General features: G+C 44.1%; 1 protein-coding gene across 1 annotated transcript in view; it reads left to right on the top strand.

The window, feature by feature from the left end:
- LOC106590738 (beta-1,4-mannosyl-glycoprotein 4-beta-N-acetylglucosaminyltransferase-like) overlaps positions 1–20,525 on the top strand; it is a 74,570-nt gene that overhangs the window by 34,386 nt on the left and 19,659 nt on the right. The window contains exon 2 of the mRNA XM_045690987.2: positions 20,083–20,161. Within this exon, the coding sequence (XP_045546943.1) occupies positions 20,084–20,161 (78 nt within the window). The 5' untranslated portion in view covers position 20,083. The remainder of the gene's footprint in view (positions 1–20,082; positions 20,162–20,525) is intronic.

Below are 20,525 nucleotides of genomic sequence, written 5' to 3'. Positions count from 1 at the left end.
GGGGGTACTGTGTGTCGATTGATGAGGACTTTTTTTTATTTCATCCATTTTAGAACAAGGCTGTAATGTAACAAAATGTGGAAAAAGTCAAGGGGACAGAATACTTTCTGAATATGCTGTATAGGCCTATATATAGATGGCTTAGCTCTTTCAGGTAATCAAATCCAGACAGGCCTATTTCTACTCTTTATAATGCTTTTAAATGACATTTCTGGTTTTGGCGGGAAATACCGGGTTACCTGGGAGATAAGGGATTTATTCTCTGGATGGAAGATTTGTAAAATAACGGGAAAATATTCAACCCTAGTCTGAGCACGGTCTCTTGGGTGGTGTGACGGGAGTTCCTCTACTAGGACTGTACATACACAAACACACACACACACACACACACACACACTACACTGCCTCGACATACTATGCTGACAGCCTGACAGGTCTGCTCCGGTCACAACATAAAAACACTCACAGTGGAGACAGACATACAGACATGTCGTCTTGGGGGCCTTGTCCCCACATTAACCCCTAGAATGCATGTACTACTTGTGTCCGTCTCTTGCCACAAAGTATTCACTCTCTCGCTCTCTCACCTCTGTATTTGTAGCTCACAAACACACTCACACACACACACACAGTCACACACAGTCACACACTTACAGCTGTAAGTAGACCTCATTTGGCTTTTAGTTTCGTTCTAGACAACATGTTGGTTTCAGAAACCTGACAGTTTCAGTTCCCTCACAGTTCAAATCTGGTTAATAGACCTACTTCTTCTCATTGTGTGTGTGTTGTTTCTACCTCCTTCATCCCCACAGAGGAACACACACATACACCTACACACTCTCTCTCTTTCTCTCTCTGCCTCTCTCTCTCTCTCTCTCTCTCTCTCTGCCTCTCTCTCTATATTTCTCTCTCTCTCTCTCTCTCTGCCTCTGCCTCTCTCTCTCTCTCTCTCTCTCTCTCTCTCTGCCTCTCTCTCTATATTTCTCTCTCTCTGTTTCTCTCTCTCAGAAGAGGGCTTCCTCCACCATCAGTAGCTGTATTAAATGTCCTGTGATGCTGAACGGGCTGCGTTCAGCTGTAACGCTCTGCATCGCCGCTCTCCTCCCGTTACACACACCGTTCAACACTGTTCACCGCAGGCCCGAGCAACACTCTGTGTGTGTGTGTGTGTGTGTGTGTGTGTGTGTGTGTGTGTGTGTGTGTGTGTGTGTGTGTATGTGTGTGTGTGTGTGTGTGTGTGTGTGTGTGTGTGTGTGTGTGTGTGTGTGTGTGTGTGTGTGTGTGTGTGTGTGTGTGTGTGTGTGTGTGTGTGTGTGTGTGTGTGTGTTGGCCTAATGGAGAGAGAGGGACGCCACATTGCCTTGTACCTCAAGAGAAAACATTTTAGGAAACCTGATGCAGTCAAACTTAATGTTTTTGTTGTTCAGTATTCTATTTATTCAACTCACTTAAATATATTTAACCGTTATTTCAAGTTGACACTATTCAATTGAATGTAATTGAGGTTCAGATGCTCAAAGGGTTGTGAAAGACTTGAGCCAACATGGTTCTCCAGTTCCCTTATTACCAATGGATTACAATGCATCTGTACAATGGGACCTTTTATCGGATCGGAAGGCTCTTTCCAGTGTTTTGGATTAACTTACCTGATCTAATCCTCTCTTAATGTGTAGAAGTGTAAAAGCCACCCGGGTGGTGAAGCTCGGCGGCCATTTTGGTCCGTACAGTAGGACTCACCTTACATAAGCTGTTGTGATGGAGCCACAAGGAGATTAGTTGCATGACCTTGCTGATTGACACGAGAGCCATCAGTGGTGATTGCTGTGACGCAAGTGGAAAAAATGGTTGATGTGATGGGTTTGGAAATAAGTATTGTGTTGTTGGTGATGTTATTGATTGTTGCACATATACAGTTACAGTGTGCGCACACACACACACACACACACACACACACACACACACACACACACACACACACACACACACACACACACACACACACACACACACACACACACACACACACACACACACACATACACTCGTCCTTGACGGTCTTTGTCTGTCTGTTTGTCTGACTAGGGGTAATTACATCTGAACACAGTAGAGGTACATGGGTAAAATCACTGGGGAAGCCAAGCCAGAAAAAAAAGACATATTACAATTCATGTGTTGTGATCATTGTGTTGTTTGCTCTATAACCTGCTAGTTCATATGCCTTGTCACCGTGATATATAGTCCTAAAGGACAAGACAATAACAAGACACAATGGCAGAATAAATTCAACCACACCTTTGTTTCATCACAAAACCGGAGAGCAACATCCGTCCGGTGAATTCCACCAAGCATTCTGCATGTAACAAACAGTAACATGACCTACAGCGTGGTCAAGTAAGATAATGTTTCCCACATTTTCAGACCACTAAACAACTATTGATTTAGAACCACAGAGAGTTACCACAAGTCCCAAAGAAAACAGGATCTGCCTCCAGTATTCCAGCACCATTTCAACTTCAACGTTTCATCTTCATCAAATCACCTCTGCTTAGTCTAATACAGTGACAACTAAAATATACCAAAAACAATTTAGTCCAATCAACGTAAGCTACACTGAACAAAAATATAAACACAACATGTAAAAGTGTTGGTTCCATATTTCATGAGCTGAAATAAAAGATCCCAGAAATGTTCACACACACTAAAAGCTTATTTCTCTCAAATTTTGTGCACACATGTTTTTACATCCCTGTTCGTGAGCATTTCTCCTTTGCCAAGATAATCCATCCACCTGACAGGTGTGGCATATCAAGAAGCTGATTAAACAGCATGATCATTACACAGGTGCACCTTGTGCTGTGGACAATAAAAGGCCACTCTAAAATGTGCAGCTTCGTCACTCAACGCCACAGATGTCTCAAGTTGAGGGAGCGTGCAATTGACATGCTGACTGCAGGAATGTCCACCAGAGCTGTTGCCAGAGAATTTAATGTTCTGAAATAAAGCTGAAAATGTCCCAGTTCTTCCATGGCCTGCATACTCACCAGACATGTCATCCATTGAGCATGTTGGGATGCTCTAGATTGATGTGTATGACAAGCTATGGACCATGAACACAATTGCATTTTATCGATGGCAATTTGAATGAACAGAGATACCGGGACAAGATCCTGAGGCCCATTGTCGTGCCATTCATCTGCCGCCATAACCACATTTTTCGGCATGATAATGCACGGCCCCATGTTGCAAGGATCTGTACACAATTCCTGGAATCTGAAAATGTCTCATTCTTCCCCGGCCTGCATAATCACCAGACATGTCGCCAGACATGTTCCAGTTCCCGTCAATATCCAGCAATTTCACACAGCCATTTAAAAAAATGTTTTATCTAGGCAAGTCAGTTAAGAACAATTTCTTATTTACAATGACAGCCTACCCCAGACAACACTGGGGCCATTGTGCACCGCCCTATGGGACTCCCAATCACAGCCGATGTGATGCAGCCTGGATTTGAACCAGGTACTTCAACAACACCTCTTTCACTGAGGTGCAGTGTCTTAGACCACTGCGCCACTCGGGAGCATTTGAAGAGGAGTGGGTTAACATTCCACAGGCCACAATCAAGAGCTTGATCAGCTCTATGCGAAGGAGATGATTCGCACTGCATGAGGCAAATGGTGGTCACACCAGATACTGACAGGTTTTCGTATGTTGTATGTCTATGTATGTTGCATTTACATTTTTGTTCAGTATAAATATGATGTGGCTGTCCATGGTTCGGATTTATGCGTGCATGCGTGCGCACATTCGTGCAAGTAGAAAAACATGTTGACCCCACTCTACTTGTAGAGAAGCACCAATGCCATCCTCCTCTCTTTCATGTTGAAGAAACGGTCTATCACTCTGTCATACAGTTCACGCTTCCATTTTTGTGGTCCTAGGCTACCTGGCTAAAATCCTTGCTAGCTAGCCTAACTTCCTATCATGTGAGCATTTAGCAAGTTAACATTAGCCTTCTACATCTAGCTACATATTGAACTTCCATTCTCTCATGCCAGTGGCACAATTTATGAATTTATGGTTGGATCAGAATCGCCATTATAACCTCTATGGGCTAGGCGGGACGAATTCGTCCCACCTACGTAACAGCCACTTGAAGCCTGTGGCGCGATTTTCAAAACCTTAAAAATCCTATTACTTCAATTTCTCAAACATATGACTATTTTACAGCTATTTAAAGACAAGACTCTCGTTAATCTAACCACACTGTCCGATTTCAAAAAGGCTTTACAACGAAAGCAAAACATTAGATTATGTCAGCAGAGTACCAAGCCAGAAATAATCAGACACCCATTTTTCAAGCTAGCATATAATGTCACAAAAACCCAGAAGACAGCTAAATGCAACACTAACCTTTGATGATCTTCATCAGATGACAACCCTAGGACATTATGTTATACAATACATGCATGTTTTGTTCAATCAAGTTCATATTTATATCAAAAACCAGCTTTTTACATTAGCATGTGACGTTCAGAACTAGCATACCCCCCGCAAACTTCCGGGGAATTCGCTAACATTTTACTAAATTACTCACGATAAACGTTCACAAAAAGCATAACAATTATTTTAAGAATTATAGATACAGACCTCCTCTATGCACTCGATATGTCCGATTTTAAAATAGCTTTTTGGTGAAAGCACATTTTGCAATATTCTAAGTACATAGCCCAGGCATCACGGGCTAGCTATTTAGACACCCGGCAAATTTAGCACTCACCATAATCATATTTACTATTATAAAAGTTTGATTACCTTTTGTTGTCTTCGTCAGAATGCACTCCCAGGACTGCTACTTCAATAACAAATGTTGGTTTGGTCCAAAATAATCCATCGTTATATCCGAATAGCGGCGTTTTGTTCGTGCGTTCCAGACACTATCCGAAATGGTAAAGAAGGGTCGTGCGCATGGCGCAATTCGTGACAAAAAAATTCTAAATATTCCATTACCGTACTTCGAAGCATGTCAACCGCTGTTTAAAATCAATTTTTATGCCATTTTTCTCGTAGAAAAGCGATAATATTCCGACCGGGAATCTCCTTTTCGCAAAACAGAGGAAAAAATCACAAAGACGGGGGCGGTCAGGTCAAGCCCAGAGTCCCTTGATCGGCCACTTGAGAAAGGCGATAATGTGTTTCAGCCTGGGGCTGGGATGACGACATTCAGGTTTTTCCCGGGCTCTGAGCGCCTATGGACGACGTAGGAAGTGTCACGTTAGAGCAGAGATCCTTAGTAAAAGATAGAGATGGAAAAGAAGTTCAAGAAATGGTCAGACAGGCCACTTCCTGTAAAGGAATCTCTCAGGTTTTGACCTGCCATTTGAGTTCTGTTATACTCACAGACACCATTCAAACAGTTTTAGAAACTTTAGGGAATTTCTATCCATATGTAATAAGTATATGCATATTCTAGTTACTGGGTAGGAGTGGTAACCAGATTAAATCAGGTATGTTTTTTATCCAGCCGTGTCAATACTGCCCCCTAGCCCTAACAGGATAATCATTGGCCAGTACAGAGAATTAAGTAAAACCACAAGTCCAAATCCTTATCTCCATCCATGGCTAATTTAGGAATGGGACGATTTGAGCTAGCTAGCCAGCGGAGGACAACAACACAAGGAGATGCACAATGAGGTTCTGTTCATGTCGTCTGCTCTCCATCAAATGTGATTGGAGTGAAGCCAAATCCAAACCGGCCAAATCCACTTTTTTTTGGTGCGCCAGGACCATTCACAGTTGAGCTCACTCGGTTTAGCTCAACGCTGATTGGCTATTATTTTATACTTTTTTTTAAATCAAGGGAGGCCAAATGCTTGATGATTTACTCGCATTCAATGCTACAGGCGGCAACAATGTCATACTCTTTTGGACCAAACAGCATCAGATAGATGGTCTACACATGCTGAGACAGAGGGGCGCTGTTTCGCTCGCTTGGATGCTTTCTCCGGTGAGACACATTCAGCCACTTGCAAATTGTTGGAAAATTATGAAACACAGAGAAATGAAAGATACATTATTTTATGTATTTTTTCTTTTTTTCTTGGTCAATTTTTGGACCAAGAAATGAATACACGCCATTGTCTGAACGACATCTACTTGAGAAGAAAGCAAAATAGAGAGGGAGAGAGTTAGAGAGAGGGAGGGAGAGGGAGGGAGAGAGATGAGAGGGAGAGAAAGAGAGAATGAAAGGGAACGAGAGAGTGAGAGAAAGAGAAGAAGGAGAGGGAGAGAGAATCAAATCAAATGTTATTTGTCACGTGCTGAATACAACAGGTGTAGACTTTACAGTGAAATGCTTACTTACAAGCCCTTAACCAACAATGCTTTAAGAAATGCTTTAAAAAATAAAAAATAAGTGTTAAGTAAAAAAGTAAAATAGAAAATAAAGTAACAAATAATTCAACAGTAGCAGTAAAATAACAAGCAATGCTATATACAGTGGGTACCGGTACAGAGTCAGTGTGCGGGGCCACAGGTTAGTCGAGGTAATTGAGGTAATATGTACTTGTAGGTAGAGTTAAAGTGACTACACATAGATTATAAACAGAGAGTAGCAGCAGCGTAAAAGAGGGGTCTGGGTAGCACTTTGATTAGCTGTTCAGGAGACTTATGGCTTGGGGGTAGAAGCTGTTTAGAAGCCCTCTTTTACACACTACCCTCTGTAATGCCTTGTGGTCGGAGTCCTCATACAGCACTCTAACAGCCATTCACTGCTCAGCAGGTGCAGAGAAATATTGAGAGAGAGAGAGAGAGAGGGAGATGTAGAGCATTAGATTTAAAAAAATATATATTATTAAACTAGGCAAGTCAGTTTAGAACAAATTCTTATTTACAATGACAGCCTACCCCAGGCCAATTGTGCACCTTCTGCACTGAGATGCAGTGCCTTAGACTGTTGCACCACTCGGGAGGGAGGGAAGCATCTAGACAGCATTAGTGTTTGTCTGGAATATAATGACACACCTCTGGACAGACGATAATAACATTGTTTACCATCAAAGCGCCACACACACACACTGTGCCGCCTCACCTGTCTTTGTCTCCAAACCCAGTCATTATCCCTACCGCTAATATTTAACCCCTGGCTAGCATGACTCAGCTAAAAAGAACACACAAGCCCACTGCAGAGTGCTAATACGCTAACAGGCTAAAGTCAGCAAGATATGCAGTAAAGCAGCCAGACAGTTTTCCTGAATCCTTCTCCTCCTTTTCAGCTGTAATGAGAAGGCAATTGAGAGGATTGAATGAAGAAAGGGAGGATGAAAGGAGGGTGGGATGGCTAGTGTTGAGGGAGGAGAAGAAGAAAGTGATGATGTGTGGGAAACTGTGAATCCATTTACTATAAAAGATGATATGACGATGTCTTGGTGATCCAGTAAGTTGTTCTAGGGACCAAGGCAGTGTGGAGGATTATGGGAAAATGGATTGTCCGGCATTCCCATCCCTATGGCAATGATGATGTCAGATAGAGCTGGAGACAAAGATTTCAGGAGAGAGAGAGAAGAAAGGAGATGGGGAGAGAGGGAAGGAGAGGGAGAGGATGGAGAGAGGGAGGGAGCGAGGTAAGGAGAGGGAGAGGATGGAGAGAGAGGGATGGGGTGGAGAGAGGGAGGGAGGGTGTTAAGGAGGGAGGGATGTAAGGAGGGAGGGAGGTAGGAAGGTAAGGAGAGGGAGGGAGGGAGGGAGGTAAGGAGGGAGGGAGAGGACGAGAGAGGGATGAGTGGAGGGAGGTAAGGAGGGAGGGAGGTAAGGAGAGGGAAGGGATGGAGTGGAGAGAGGTAGGGAGGGAGGTAAGGATGGAGGTAAGGAGGGAGGGAGAGGGAGCAGATGACAAGAGAGGGAGGGAGGGAGGGAGGGAGGGAGGGAGGGAGGGAGGGAGGGAGGGAGGGAGGGAGGGAGGGAGGGAGGGAGGGAGGGAGGGAGGGAGGGAGGGAGGGAGGGCAGATGACAAGAGAGGGATGGAGTGGAGAGAGGGAGGGAGGGTGTTAAGGAGGGAGGGAGGTAAGGAGGGAGGGAGGTAGGTAGGTAAGGAGAGGGAGGGAGGGAGGTAAGGAGGGGGAGAGGATGGAGAGAGAGGGATGGAGTGGCGAGAGGGAGGGAGGGTGTTAAGGAGGGATGGATGTAAGGAGGGAGGGAGGGAGGTAAGGATGGAGGTAAGGAGGGAGGGAGAGGGAGCAGATGACAAGAGAGGGAGGGAGGGAGGGAGGGAGGGAGGGAGGGAGGGAGGGAGGGAGGGAGGGAGGGAGGGAGGGAGGGAGGGAGGGAGGGAGGGAGGGAGGGAGGGATAAAAAATGGAAGGGAGTAATAGGGGAGAGAGAAGGAAGAGTGACTACTGTGTTCATCAGTCTAGGGAGAGAGAGGGAGGAGGGAAAGAGAGGGAATGATAGAAAAGAGAGGGAGGGGTTGAGTCCTTACTGACTGGTACAGTTACATTATGGATGAGAGTAGAGGAGTGTGTGCATTCCACTGACTTTCCCACACACACACACAAACTCCCCAATCGCAACCTACGCCCCTACACACACGCCATTGCACTAAAACCCCTTTTCCATCCATACAAACACGCACTCTAATCTAACCCAAACCTCTCTCTTTTAGCACCCGGCCTTCTCCTGAGATCTGTCTCACCTGCCCACTGAACCACACACACACACACACACACACACACACACACACACACACACACACACACACACACACACACACACACACACACACACACACACACACACACACACACACACACACACACACACAGAGCACCACTGAACCATACACACACACTGAGCACTGAACACCACTGAACCATACACACGCACTGAGCACTGAGCACCACTGCACCATACACACCATACTGAGCACTGAACACCACTGAACCATACACACCATACTGAGCACTGAACACCACTGAACCATTCACACGCACTGAGCACCACTGAACCATACACACACACTGAGCACTGAGCACCACTGAACCATACACACACACTGAGCACTGAGCACCACTGAACCATACACACACACTGAGCACCACTGAACCATACACACACACTGAGCACTGAGCACCACTGAACCATACACACACACACTGAGCACCACTGAACCATACACACACACTGAGCACTAAGCACTGAGCACCACTGAACCATACACACACACTGAGCACCACTGAACCATACACACACACTGAGCACCATTGAACCATACACACACACAACAACCAGGAAGTCCACTATGAAGTGCTTTCGTGCATGTATTTGAATGTGTCAGTGTGTTCTTAGGGAAAGGAGGAATACCTAGTCAGTTGTACAACTGAATGCCTTCAACTGAAATGTGTCTTCCGCATTTAACCCAACCCCTCTGAATCAGTCAGTTAGATATCAGCTTTCTTATAGAAACCCAGAGAAACACTCTTGTTGGGTAATGTTATAATGATGAGTCACAGTAGAGCTAGGTTTAGCGGTGGCTAATGGAAGACTCTTGTTGGGTGGCGTTCTATGGATGAGTCACTGTAGAGCTAGCTTAGCGATGGCTAATGGAAGACTCTTGTTGGGTGACGTTCTATGGATGAGTCACTGTAGAGCTAGCTTAGCGGTGGCTAATGGAAGACTCTTGTTGGGTGACGTTCTATGGATGAGTCACTGTAGAGCTAGCTTAGCGGTGGCTAATGGAAGACTCTTGTTGGGTGATGTTCTATGGATGAGTCACTGTAGAGCTAGCTTAGCGGTGGCTAATGGAAGACTCTTGTTGGGTGACGTTCTATGGATGAGTCACTGTAGAGCTAGCTTAGCGGTGGCTAATGGAAGACTCTTGTTGGGTGATGTTTTATGGATGAGTCACTGTAGAGCTAGCTTAGCAGTGGCTAATGGAAGACTCTTGTTGGGTGACGTTCTATGGATGAGTCACTGTAGAGCTAGCTTAGCGGTGGCTAATAGAAGACTCTTGTTGGGTGATGTTCTAATGATGAGTCACTATAGAGCTAGCTTAGCGGTGGCTAATAGAAGAACAGCACAGATTAAACGGGGCAAGGCACGGTCAGGGATGTACTGAGAGGACAGAGAGAGAAAGAGAGGAAAGAGGGAGCAGAGAGAGAGAGAGAGAGAGAGAGAGAGAGAGGACATAAAGGGAGAGCGGGTGAGAGAGCAAGAGAGCCTTACTGTCTTTCCCACGCTGTAGCCAACTCTTCTATTTCTATGTTCTAGTTTTCTAATGTGAAAAAGGGGCCCTGTGGGAAAAAGGTTGGGCACCCCTGCCATAGAGTGCTGGTCAATAGTAGTGCACAGTATATGGAATCGGGTGGCATTTGGGCCACAATCTTATTAGTTTCCATTGGTCTCTGTAAAGCCTGTGACTCAGAGAAACAGAAACAGAGGAAGTTATTGAAACAGGTCAGTCAGATCAGTCAGACAGACACTGTGGGGTCAGCAATGGAAATCTATGGGTGTTCTGGGCAGAACAGGGCCTGCCTGATCTGCAGTTTAAATGAGGTGACAGAGGCTGGGCTGCATCTCAATCTTCTAAAGAGGCTCCCTTGTCCCTTCCTTGTTTCCTTTCCTTCATCTGCAGGAGAGGATGACATGCTATCATATAATGTGTGTTTGTGTGTGCGTGTGTTTGTGCGTGCATGCATGTGTTAGCGTGCTTACATGTGTGTTAGCATGTGTGTGTGTTATTCCTTTCATACTTAAACGTTTTTCTGGCACCTTGATCATACCGCCAACTTTTTTCACACTTTTCCGAACTCTGAAAATATGTTTCTGGCATCAAAACCTAAACTTTTATTTCCACCAAACAACCTAGAAGCCTGATCATTTCAGTAAAGTTCTGCCTACGGCTTAGTATGAAACATAGCCCTGAGGCGGCATCAGCACCACTTATGCTCTAAAACTCTTGATAGTTGCTAGGCAACGCCCATTAACCATCCTCCTTGCAGTTCTAAACTTTGCAAGGCATGTCACTTCACCAATATCTTGGCATAGCCCACCGCTAAGCAGTGCACTGTTTTCTTAACAACAACTGGATGCTAGGGATGGACATGAGCACCCCAACTGACGTCAAAACTCGATCTTTAACCAGGGATAAAAACATTTTGAAATACTGTAAAACTATTTGGTCTAAATTTTGTCTTGAAGACAACGTTAATTTGCTTTGACTCTAGTTTTCCATTTGTACATGTGCATTTGCAGGACACAACAAAAAATAAACCAAGCCAAGCATCAAGTTTTTATACAGTGCATTAGGAAAGTATTCAGACCCCTTGACTTTTTCCACATTTTGTTACGTTACAGCCTTATTCTAAAATGGACTTGAAAAAATATCCCCTTATCAATCTACACACAATACCCCATAATGACAAAGCAAAAACTGTTTTGTTGAAATTTTTGCTAATTTATAATACTCGAAATTGAGCTCAGGTGCATCCTGTTTCCATTGATCACCCTTGAGATGTTTCTACAACTTGATTGGAGTCCACCCATGGTAAATGTAATTGATTGGACATGATTTGCAAAGGCACACACCTGTCTATATAATGTTCCACTGTTGACAGTGCATGTCAGAGCAAAAACCAAGCAATGAGGTAAGGGGAATTGTCCGTAGAGCTCAGAGACAGGACTGTGTCGAGGCACAGATCTGGGGAAGGGTAGCAAACAATTTCTGTAGCATTAAAGGTTCCCAAGAACACAGTGGCCTCCATCATTCTGGAAGAAGTTTGGAACCACCAAAACTCTTCCTAGAGCTGGCCGCCGGCCAAACTAAGCAATCGGGGAAGAAGGGCCTTGGTCAGGAAGGCGAGTCTCATAGTAGAGGGTCTGAATACATATTCAGAATAAGGCTGTAACGTAACAAAATGTGGAAAAAGAGAAGGGCTCTGAATACTTTCAGAAAGCACTGTAGATAAATGCCCACATATTTTCTTTTACAGTGCTGCCTTTGTTAAAAAAAATCGTTTTTTTTTCTTCATTCGAGTACTGGGGAAAAAATCATGCAAGCACTCTCATGCGTGTACTCAAACAGTCAAAAAAGGTCAAATGCCCTACTGGATGGATCCATAAAGAATCACTGTGGGAATTAATATCACGGGATGAGGAAATTATTGGAACAAAGTAGGCTAATGCAATTGAAGGCATGTATCAAATTGTTGCTTACTGAAACTCCAAAAGTTATCCAATTGTTGTAATACAGTACATTTGAAGCAATACCAACATGTGGTCAACTAGATGATCCTTTCAGCACCGTTTTGATTGGGACAGCGCCATGCGCCATGCGGGTGACAAATGGTAGCACTGGTGTGCACATGTGGATGGGCGTCTATTTTTATAAATCCATTGAAAAAATACACCATCAAAAATAAATCCTTTATTAATTAATTAGGACCTGCTTAAACAAATGAATAAAGGATTTATTTTTGATATTTTCAATGGATTTATAAAAATAGACCCACATCTATGACCCCCACCCACATCTGCACACCAGTGCTACCACTTGTCACCCGCATGCCGGCATGGAAGGTATAAAAGGTGTTTTTAGGCAAAAATCTGGTAAAAATGGGCCTGTTTGTAAGGGGGTCATATAAACATTGGCCAAATTTTTGGGGGGTGGCCAAAGTACCGTAAATACTATGTGAAGCAGCATAAGTGTGTGAGTGTGTGCGTGCGTGTGTGTGTGTGTGTGTGTGTGTGTGTGTGTGTGTGTGTGTGTGTGTGTGTGTGTGTGTGTGTGTGTGTGTGTGTGTAGTCATGGGATGTAACCCTCCCCCTTTTGATTTGATAGGCCAACCAATTTAGACAATGGACTTCACATATCTGATTGGACCCCCCCTCCTCCATCCATCCATTTTTTATTAGTTTCCCCATCCCAATGTCCTTGACATATTCCTCCTCTAGGAAAAAAGGCCAGCTGGGGCACAGTGGCCACGTGGTACATTACCAGACCCTAATGTGATGAGAAAATGTGGAGCTGTGGAGCCACAAAGACAATAGGAGCCATATCTATTGCTGATGCTGTGTCGGCACAAAATGGCCGCCTAGTTGGCCCTTTGGGTCATTGACCACTATTTGATACAATGGGACTGGAGACATCTGCATGGTCGTTGATATTGGAGAACAGAGGAACACACACTTAGAACAGGAGTCCGAACAGTTCAGGCTTTGTGTTTATTGCTTAGTAAGCAGCCATTGTCCCCTTGGGGTTCTGGTTAAGACCAAGTCGACAGAATGTCTCGTCTGTATACAGGCCCACATCCTGTGTGTGTGTCCGTTTGCTTGAGTGTCCAATGTGTGTGCATGCATGTGTGTGTGTGTGTGAGGTCTCCCAGGACAGCGCTAAGTTGGCTTGTTGACTGTGGATAATATTGTCTCAAACTCAATTTCCCTCCCTCCCTGTGTTCCATTGCCCCCCACCCCCACTGTTGCTATGACAACCAACAATGAGCTTTTCTGTTGATTTCTGCACTGCCCTCCTCAGCAATAATGGTGGCTGGTGTCTGTGCCACCGAGTGTGTGCGTGTGTGTTGCCAGCTAATCTGAGAGAGGGATCAGTGTGCCACCACATAGCAGGCGGTAGCAGTGCCACACTGGTTGTTTACCAGTCCGCAGGCCTCCAAGAGATTCCAAACCAAATGTTTGTTTTTCCTTCGTGTACGGCCCGTAGAGCATTTCAAATATCTTAAGGCTGCATTCCAATGGGTCTTTTTCCCACCCTAGGGATGCTGTGTGGGACTGTGTGTGTGTATGTGTGTGTATGTGTGTGTGTGTGTGTGTGTGTGTGTGTGTGTGTGTGTGTGTGTGTGTGTGTGTGTGTGTGTGTGTGTGTGTGTGTGTGTGTGTGTTCACTGTAATCTCTGAAGGTGGTTTTAGATAAACAAACCAACTGCTGGAAAGAACATCCTTCCCCTCTTCCTCATTTGATATCCGCTATTCGACAAATAATGACACTGTCAATTTCTACTACTCTGTGTACAGAACCTCTGCCTAGTTTGATTGGCTGGCTGGCCTTGTCGCGGTTGTGATGGCCACTTGGATACCAGCGGGTCATTGGTTAATTTGGTTAACCAATGACCCGCTGTTCTCCGTCTGTTTATCGGTCCTCTATCTGTTCTCAACGAGTGTTTTGTGTGTCTGCAACATTTCCTCTTCTCTGTAGGTAGTGTGATCTGTACACATTTGGTAGCTGGCACCACAGTCATAGATATACAGATATATTGGTTCACGTTCAGAGAACACAATCTGTTTCCTATCTGTTCTCTACTGTATGTCAGTTTGTAACATTTACCCTCTAGTTTAGTGACGTACAGCTTCCATCTTTACTACCTGGTACCGTAGTTATACTGTACTGTATATAGTATTGAATTATTGGGTCACGTTCAGAGAAGGCAATCTGTTCTCCATCGGTTCTCTATGAGTCTGCAACATTTCCTCTCTAACAGCAACATTTCCTCTCTAACAGCAACATTTCCTCTCTAACTGCAACATTTCTTCTCTAACAGCAACATTTCCTCTCTAACTGCAACATTTCCTCTCTAACTGCAACATTTCCTCTCTAACTGTAACATTTCCTCTCTAACTGTAACATTTCCTCGCTAACAGCAACATTTCCTCGCTAACTGCAACATTTCTTCTCTAACAGCAACATTTCCTCTCTAACTGTAACATTTCCTCTCTAACAGCAACATTTCCTCTCTAACTGTAACATTTCCTCTCTAACTGTAACATTTCCTCTCTAACTGCAACATTTCCTCTCTAACAGCAACATTTCCTCTCTAACTGTAACATTTCTTCTCTAACTGCAACATTTCCTCTCTAACAGCAACACTTCCTCTCTAACTGTAACATTTCCTCTCTAACAGCAACATTTACTCTCTAACAGCAACATTTACTCTCTAACTGCAACATTTCCTCTCTAACAGCAATATTTCCTCTCTAACAGCAATATTTCCTCTCTAACAGCAACACTTCCTCTCTAACTGTAACATTTCCTCTCTAACTGCAACATTTCCTCTCTAACTGTAACATTTCTTCTCTAACAGCAACATTTCCTCTCTAACTGCAACATTTCCTCTCTAACTGCAACATTTCCTCTCTAACTGCAACATTTCCTCTCTAACAGCAACATTTCCTCTCTAACTGCAACATTTCTTCTCTAACAGCAACATTTCCTCTCTAACTGCAACATTTCCTCTCTAACTGCAACATTTCCTCTCTAACAGCAACATTTCCTCTCTAACTGCAACATTTCTTCTCTAACAGCAACATTTCCTCTCTAACTGCAACATTTCCTCTCTAACTGTAACATGTCCTCTCTTGCTGCAACATTTCCTCTCTAACTGTAACATTTCCTCTCTAGCTGCAACATTTCCTCTCTAACTGCAACATTTCCTCTCTAACTGCAACATTTCCTCTCTAACTGTAACATTTCCTCTCTAACAGCAACATTTCCTCTCTAACTGCAACATTTCCTCTCTAACTGCAACATTTCCTCTCTAACTGTAACATGTCCTCTCTAACTGCAACATTTCCTCTCTAACTGTAACATTTCCTCTCTAACTGCAACATTTCCTCTCTAACTGTAACATTTCCTCTCTAACTGCAACATTTCTTCTCTAACAGCAACATTTCCTCTCTAACAGCAACATTTCCTCTCTAACTGTAACATTTCCTCTCTAACTGCAACATTTCCTCTCTAACTGTAACATTTCCTCTCTAGCTGCAACATTTCCTCTCTAACTGCAACATTTCCTCTCTAACTGCAACATTTCCTCTCTAACTGTAACATTTCCTCTCTAACTGCAACATTTCCTCTCTAACTGTAACATTTCCTCTCTAACAGCAACATTTCCTCTCTAACTGCAACATTTCCTCTCTAACTGCAACATTTCCTCTCTAACTGTAACATGTCCTCTCTAACTGCAACATTTCCTCTCTAACTGTAACATTTCCTCTCTAGCTGCAACATTTCCTCTCTAACTGCAACATTTCCTCTCTAACTGCAACATTTCCTCTCTAACTGTAACATTTCCTCTCTAACAGCAACATTTCCTCTCTAACTGCAACATTTCCTCTCTAACTGCAACATTTCCTCTCTAACTGTAACATTTCCTCTCTAACAGCAACATTTCCTCTCTAACTGCAACATTTCCTCTCTAACTGCAACATTTCCTGCCCTCTGATGTGCACCGTTGGTACCTGGCATCAGGCTGTAGATACAGTGGACAGTATAAAGTGGTACACGTTCAGAAAAGCCTTCTGTTTTCTATTGGTTCCATATCTGTCAGTTGAAAAGCCTTCTGTTTTCTGTTGGTTCTATATCTGTCAGTTGAAAAGCCTGTTTTCTATTGGTTCTATATCTGTCAGTTGAAAAGCTTTCTGTTTTCTATTGGTTCCATATCTGTCAGTTGAAAAGCCTTCTGTTTTCTATTGGTTCCATATCTGTCAGTTGAAAAGCCTTCTGTTTTCTATTGGTTCTATTGCTGTCAGTTGAAAAGCCTTCTGTTTTCTATTGGTTCCATATCTGTCAGTTGAAAAGCCTTCTGTTTTCTATTGGTTCTTTATCTGTCAGTTGAAAAGCCTGTTTTCTATTGGTTCTATAACTGTCAGTTGAAAAGCCTGTTTTCTATTGGTTCTATATCTGTCACTTTCCAACGTTTCCGGTCTAGACTATTAAAGATGTGCATCATTGGTACCTGGCACCATAGTACAGAGATATTACAGTTATTGGTTCACATTCAGAGAAGCCAATCTGTTTCTGATCTGTTGTCAACATTTCTTCTTCACTGTAGAAATGTGCACCTGGCTGGCACCATAATCTATACCCCTCACACTCAACTCTGGACCTCGAAGCAAGTTCCACTGCATTTTTTTCATTGTTCCCCTCTAATCAGGGACTGATTTAGACCTTGGGCACCAGGTGTGTGCAATTAATGATCAGGTAGAACAGAAAACCGACAGGCTCTGGACCTCATAGGGTAAGAGTTGAGCAACCCTGATCTATACTGTCCTGTTGGTACCTGTTTAGAAAAGACCGTCTGTTCTGTAGTTGAGACGGCAACATTTCCAGATGGTTGTTGGGATTCCCCTCTACAGTAGGGATGGAAGAACAGCATCCGGCACCATAGCCATGGTCCTTTGTGTTACAGGCCCACCTGAATGTTTTTTTTGTTGTTGCAACTATTTTCAGCCTTTTGTAAAACGCTGAGCATTGACAGAGTGGGTTTGTGTGTACTGTTCAGGGCAAGACAAGGTTTTCATCATGGGTGTATTATCATTGACCTAGCACCTTTTGTTATAGAAGAAGGAGAGAGAAACATTCATTCACGCTCTCTTTTAGACATCCTGTTTCACTTTTCATTTCATGCTGTCTTCTAGCCTACAGAGAGAGAGATGTAAGGAGATGGAGAGGGAGAGTTAGAGAGAGATATACAGTTGATAGAGATGGAGATAAATAGAGAAAGAAAGATGTCATCATGGCGCTAAAACCTTTATTATACAGTAGAAGAAGGAGGAAAGAGAGAGAGGAAAAGACATTCAGACATCCTAGCTTCTCTTGTCATTCTTCCTCCCTCTCTTATGAGCACCCCTTGCTTTTCACTCTTTCTTTCATGCCATCTTGCCTATACTGTGTGTGGACAGGAAATATGTAATGTAACGGAGATGGGGATAGAGGGGAAATAGAGAAGGAGAGAAAATGAAGGAGAATTGGAGATGAGAGATAATAAGGTAGACAGAGAGGAAATAACTGGAGGGGGAAACCTAGCCCTGCTCTCCTCCTCTCTTCTCCTTCCTCGCTCACTCCCTGCTTCCATTCTGTCTAGCAACATACCGAGTCACCCCTCCTCTACTCCCTCACTGCCTTGCACCACACAGATTCAACCCCCCCTCCTCTACTCCCTCACTGCCTTGCACCACACAGATTCAATCCCCCCTCCTCTACTCCCTCACTGCCTTGCACCACACAGATTCAACCCCCCTCCTCTACTCCCTCACTGCCTTGCACCACACAGATTCAACCCCCCCTCCTCTACTCCCTCACTCCCTCCCTCCTTCCACTCTTTCTAGCACCGCAACCTTTCAATACTATACCTACATCTCTCCCTTCTCCCCACCTCCCTCTCTCCCTCCCTCCCTCCCTCGCTCCCTCCCTACCTCACCCTAGCACCACACTGATTCAATACCACCCTTGCTCCCTCCATCTCTCCCTTCTCCCCACCTCCCTCTCTCCCTCCCTCTCTCCCTCCCTACCTCGCACCCTTGCACCGCACAAATTCCCCCCTCCTCTCTCCCTCCCTCGCTCCCTCCCTACCTCACACCCTAGCACCACACTGATTCAATACCACCCTTGCTCCCTTCATCTCTCCCTCCTCCCTCCCTCCCTCTCTCCCTCCCTACCTCCCTCCCTACCTCGCTCCCTTACACCGCACAAATTCCCCCCTCCTCTCTCCCTCCCTTCCTCTCTCTCTGTTGTTGCTTGTAGTCCTGCCAAGTGTAGCATTAGCCTTGTGGAATGGAACCGTGTGTGTGTGTGTGTGTGTGTGTGTGTGTGTGTGTGTGTGTGTGTGTGTGTGTGTGTGTGTGTGTGTGTGTGTGTGTGTGTGTGACCTCAGAGATAGCCTGTATAGATTTCTGGCCCATAGGCACAGATCTAGTATCAGCTTTCCCTCCCCCTTATCCTATCCTCAACCCTTAGGGAGAACACTAAACTGTCCTTAAGTCAGCGTATAAAGGGTCAGCAGCATATATCTCCCTGGTCTTAGCAGGAATGCAAAATGCTGACATTTCTCAGAGAGGTTTACTGAATTTTTCCTTTTTTTATGGCATTCTTTCCCTCCCTCCCTCTGGCTGGTCCCTTGTTCATACTTTTCCTCCCTCCACTGGACCACATCTCTCCATCCCTCCTCCTCTCCCAATCTCCTTTTCCTCCGCCTGGTTTTCCCCTCTCATTCTCATCTCGACTCTCTCCCTCTCTCTCCTCTGTTCTGTTCATAGTTTGATAAAGCAGTGGAATCCCTGAGGTAGCCCTGTACAGGCTTCTAGGCTACTTTAGATTCATACTAGGTATTGTGTGTTACAACTGCCAGATTGCCTTTCTCTCGCTCTCTCTCACACTCTCTCACTCTCTCTCTCTCGCGTTCTCTTTCTCTCTGTCTCTCTCCCTCTGTCTATCTCTCTCTCTCTCTCTCTCTCTCTCTCTCACTCTTCTCTCTCCCAGCCTTCCTCTTTCAATCTATCTCTCTTTCTTTCTCTCTCCCATTCTACCTCTCTCTCTCTTCTTCCCCCTTTCTTTCATTGTGTGTGGTTAAAGTGGGCTGCGAGAGATGTATTAAAAGCAAAATATTAAGATGGATTAAATGTAAGAATAGATGTTGCCCCGTCAGCACTGACTGCCCTGAATATGAACTGAATATGAACTGAACTGTTTTTAAGAGATAATCCACATTTTTCGGAGGATATGAAAGTCAATGTACTTTCTGAAGTTTTTAGAAAGGGACGCATTTACATTTTGGGATGTTTTTTTTCTGTATGTTTTTTTTTAGGAATCTTAATGATTTGATCAAGGTTTTGGCCACATATTTTATATAAACCAATCGAGGAAGAAATTGGATTAGGTTAAATGTACAGTTCGCTGATTGGTTGATGATGTCATTGCTTTAGACTCAGGAAGATTATGGTCATCCAAAAAAAGGGATCTTTCTTTTGTGATGTTTACTGTAGAAATCCTCCAGGGGAAAGAGGGATGAGTGAATAATGAAAGGAATGAAAAAAACGGGTCTCTTTTTCTTTCTCTCTTCTCCCCACTCACCCTCTTCTCTCTTGCTACCTCCTCACATTCTCTCTCTCCCTCTCCTTTCTCCCTTTCCATCTCTTTCACCTTTGACTCTGTCTCTCCCCCTTCCCTTCCTTTCTCTCCCCCCTCCTCTCCCCTTCTCTACAAGAAAAGAAAGCATCATTCTTGCCGTGCACAGTTCATGTTGATATGTTTATGACCTGTGTCATCTCCCATTGGTCAATTCTCTCTCTCCCTCTCTTCCTATAGGATGAAAATGCGACGTCACAGAGTGTTCTTGCTGTGCACAGTGGGCCTGTGTGTCATCTCCTTCCTCCACTATTACAAGGTAAAATATATTGTTATATGTATAGCCTACAGATGTAGGATCTTTAATTTGATCACTCTTTTGCTGCTGAGAATTTTTCCTGGCCCGCAGGAAATGCAGATAAGCACTGGACACCTGCTCTGACAGTATTCCACTCTTCATGTAGCCTCATTTTGACTAGCTAATAGCCTAACCACCGATCAGGCAACATTTTGGACTAAACTTTGAAATTCTGTTGCTTCAGGATTATTACAATACAGGTCAAATTAAGATCTTTATGTTGTATATATTCAATGTATTTTAATTGAAATTGAATGTGAGGTGCCAGTGTACCGACAGTCTTGCCCAAGCTGTCTATTGTTGCTCATGTAATAACAAGGATGAC

The sequence above is a fragment of the Salmo salar genome, chromosome 12, assembly GCF_965601325.2.
Source record: "Salmo salar chromosome 12, fSalSal1, whole genome shotgun sequence".
Classification (NCBI taxonomy): domain Eukaryota; kingdom Metazoa; phylum Chordata; class Actinopteri; order Salmoniformes; family Salmonidae; genus Salmo; species Salmo salar.
The sequence above is the reverse complement of the archived record's forward strand: the minus strand, read 5'-3'. Positions and strand labels throughout refer to the sequence as shown.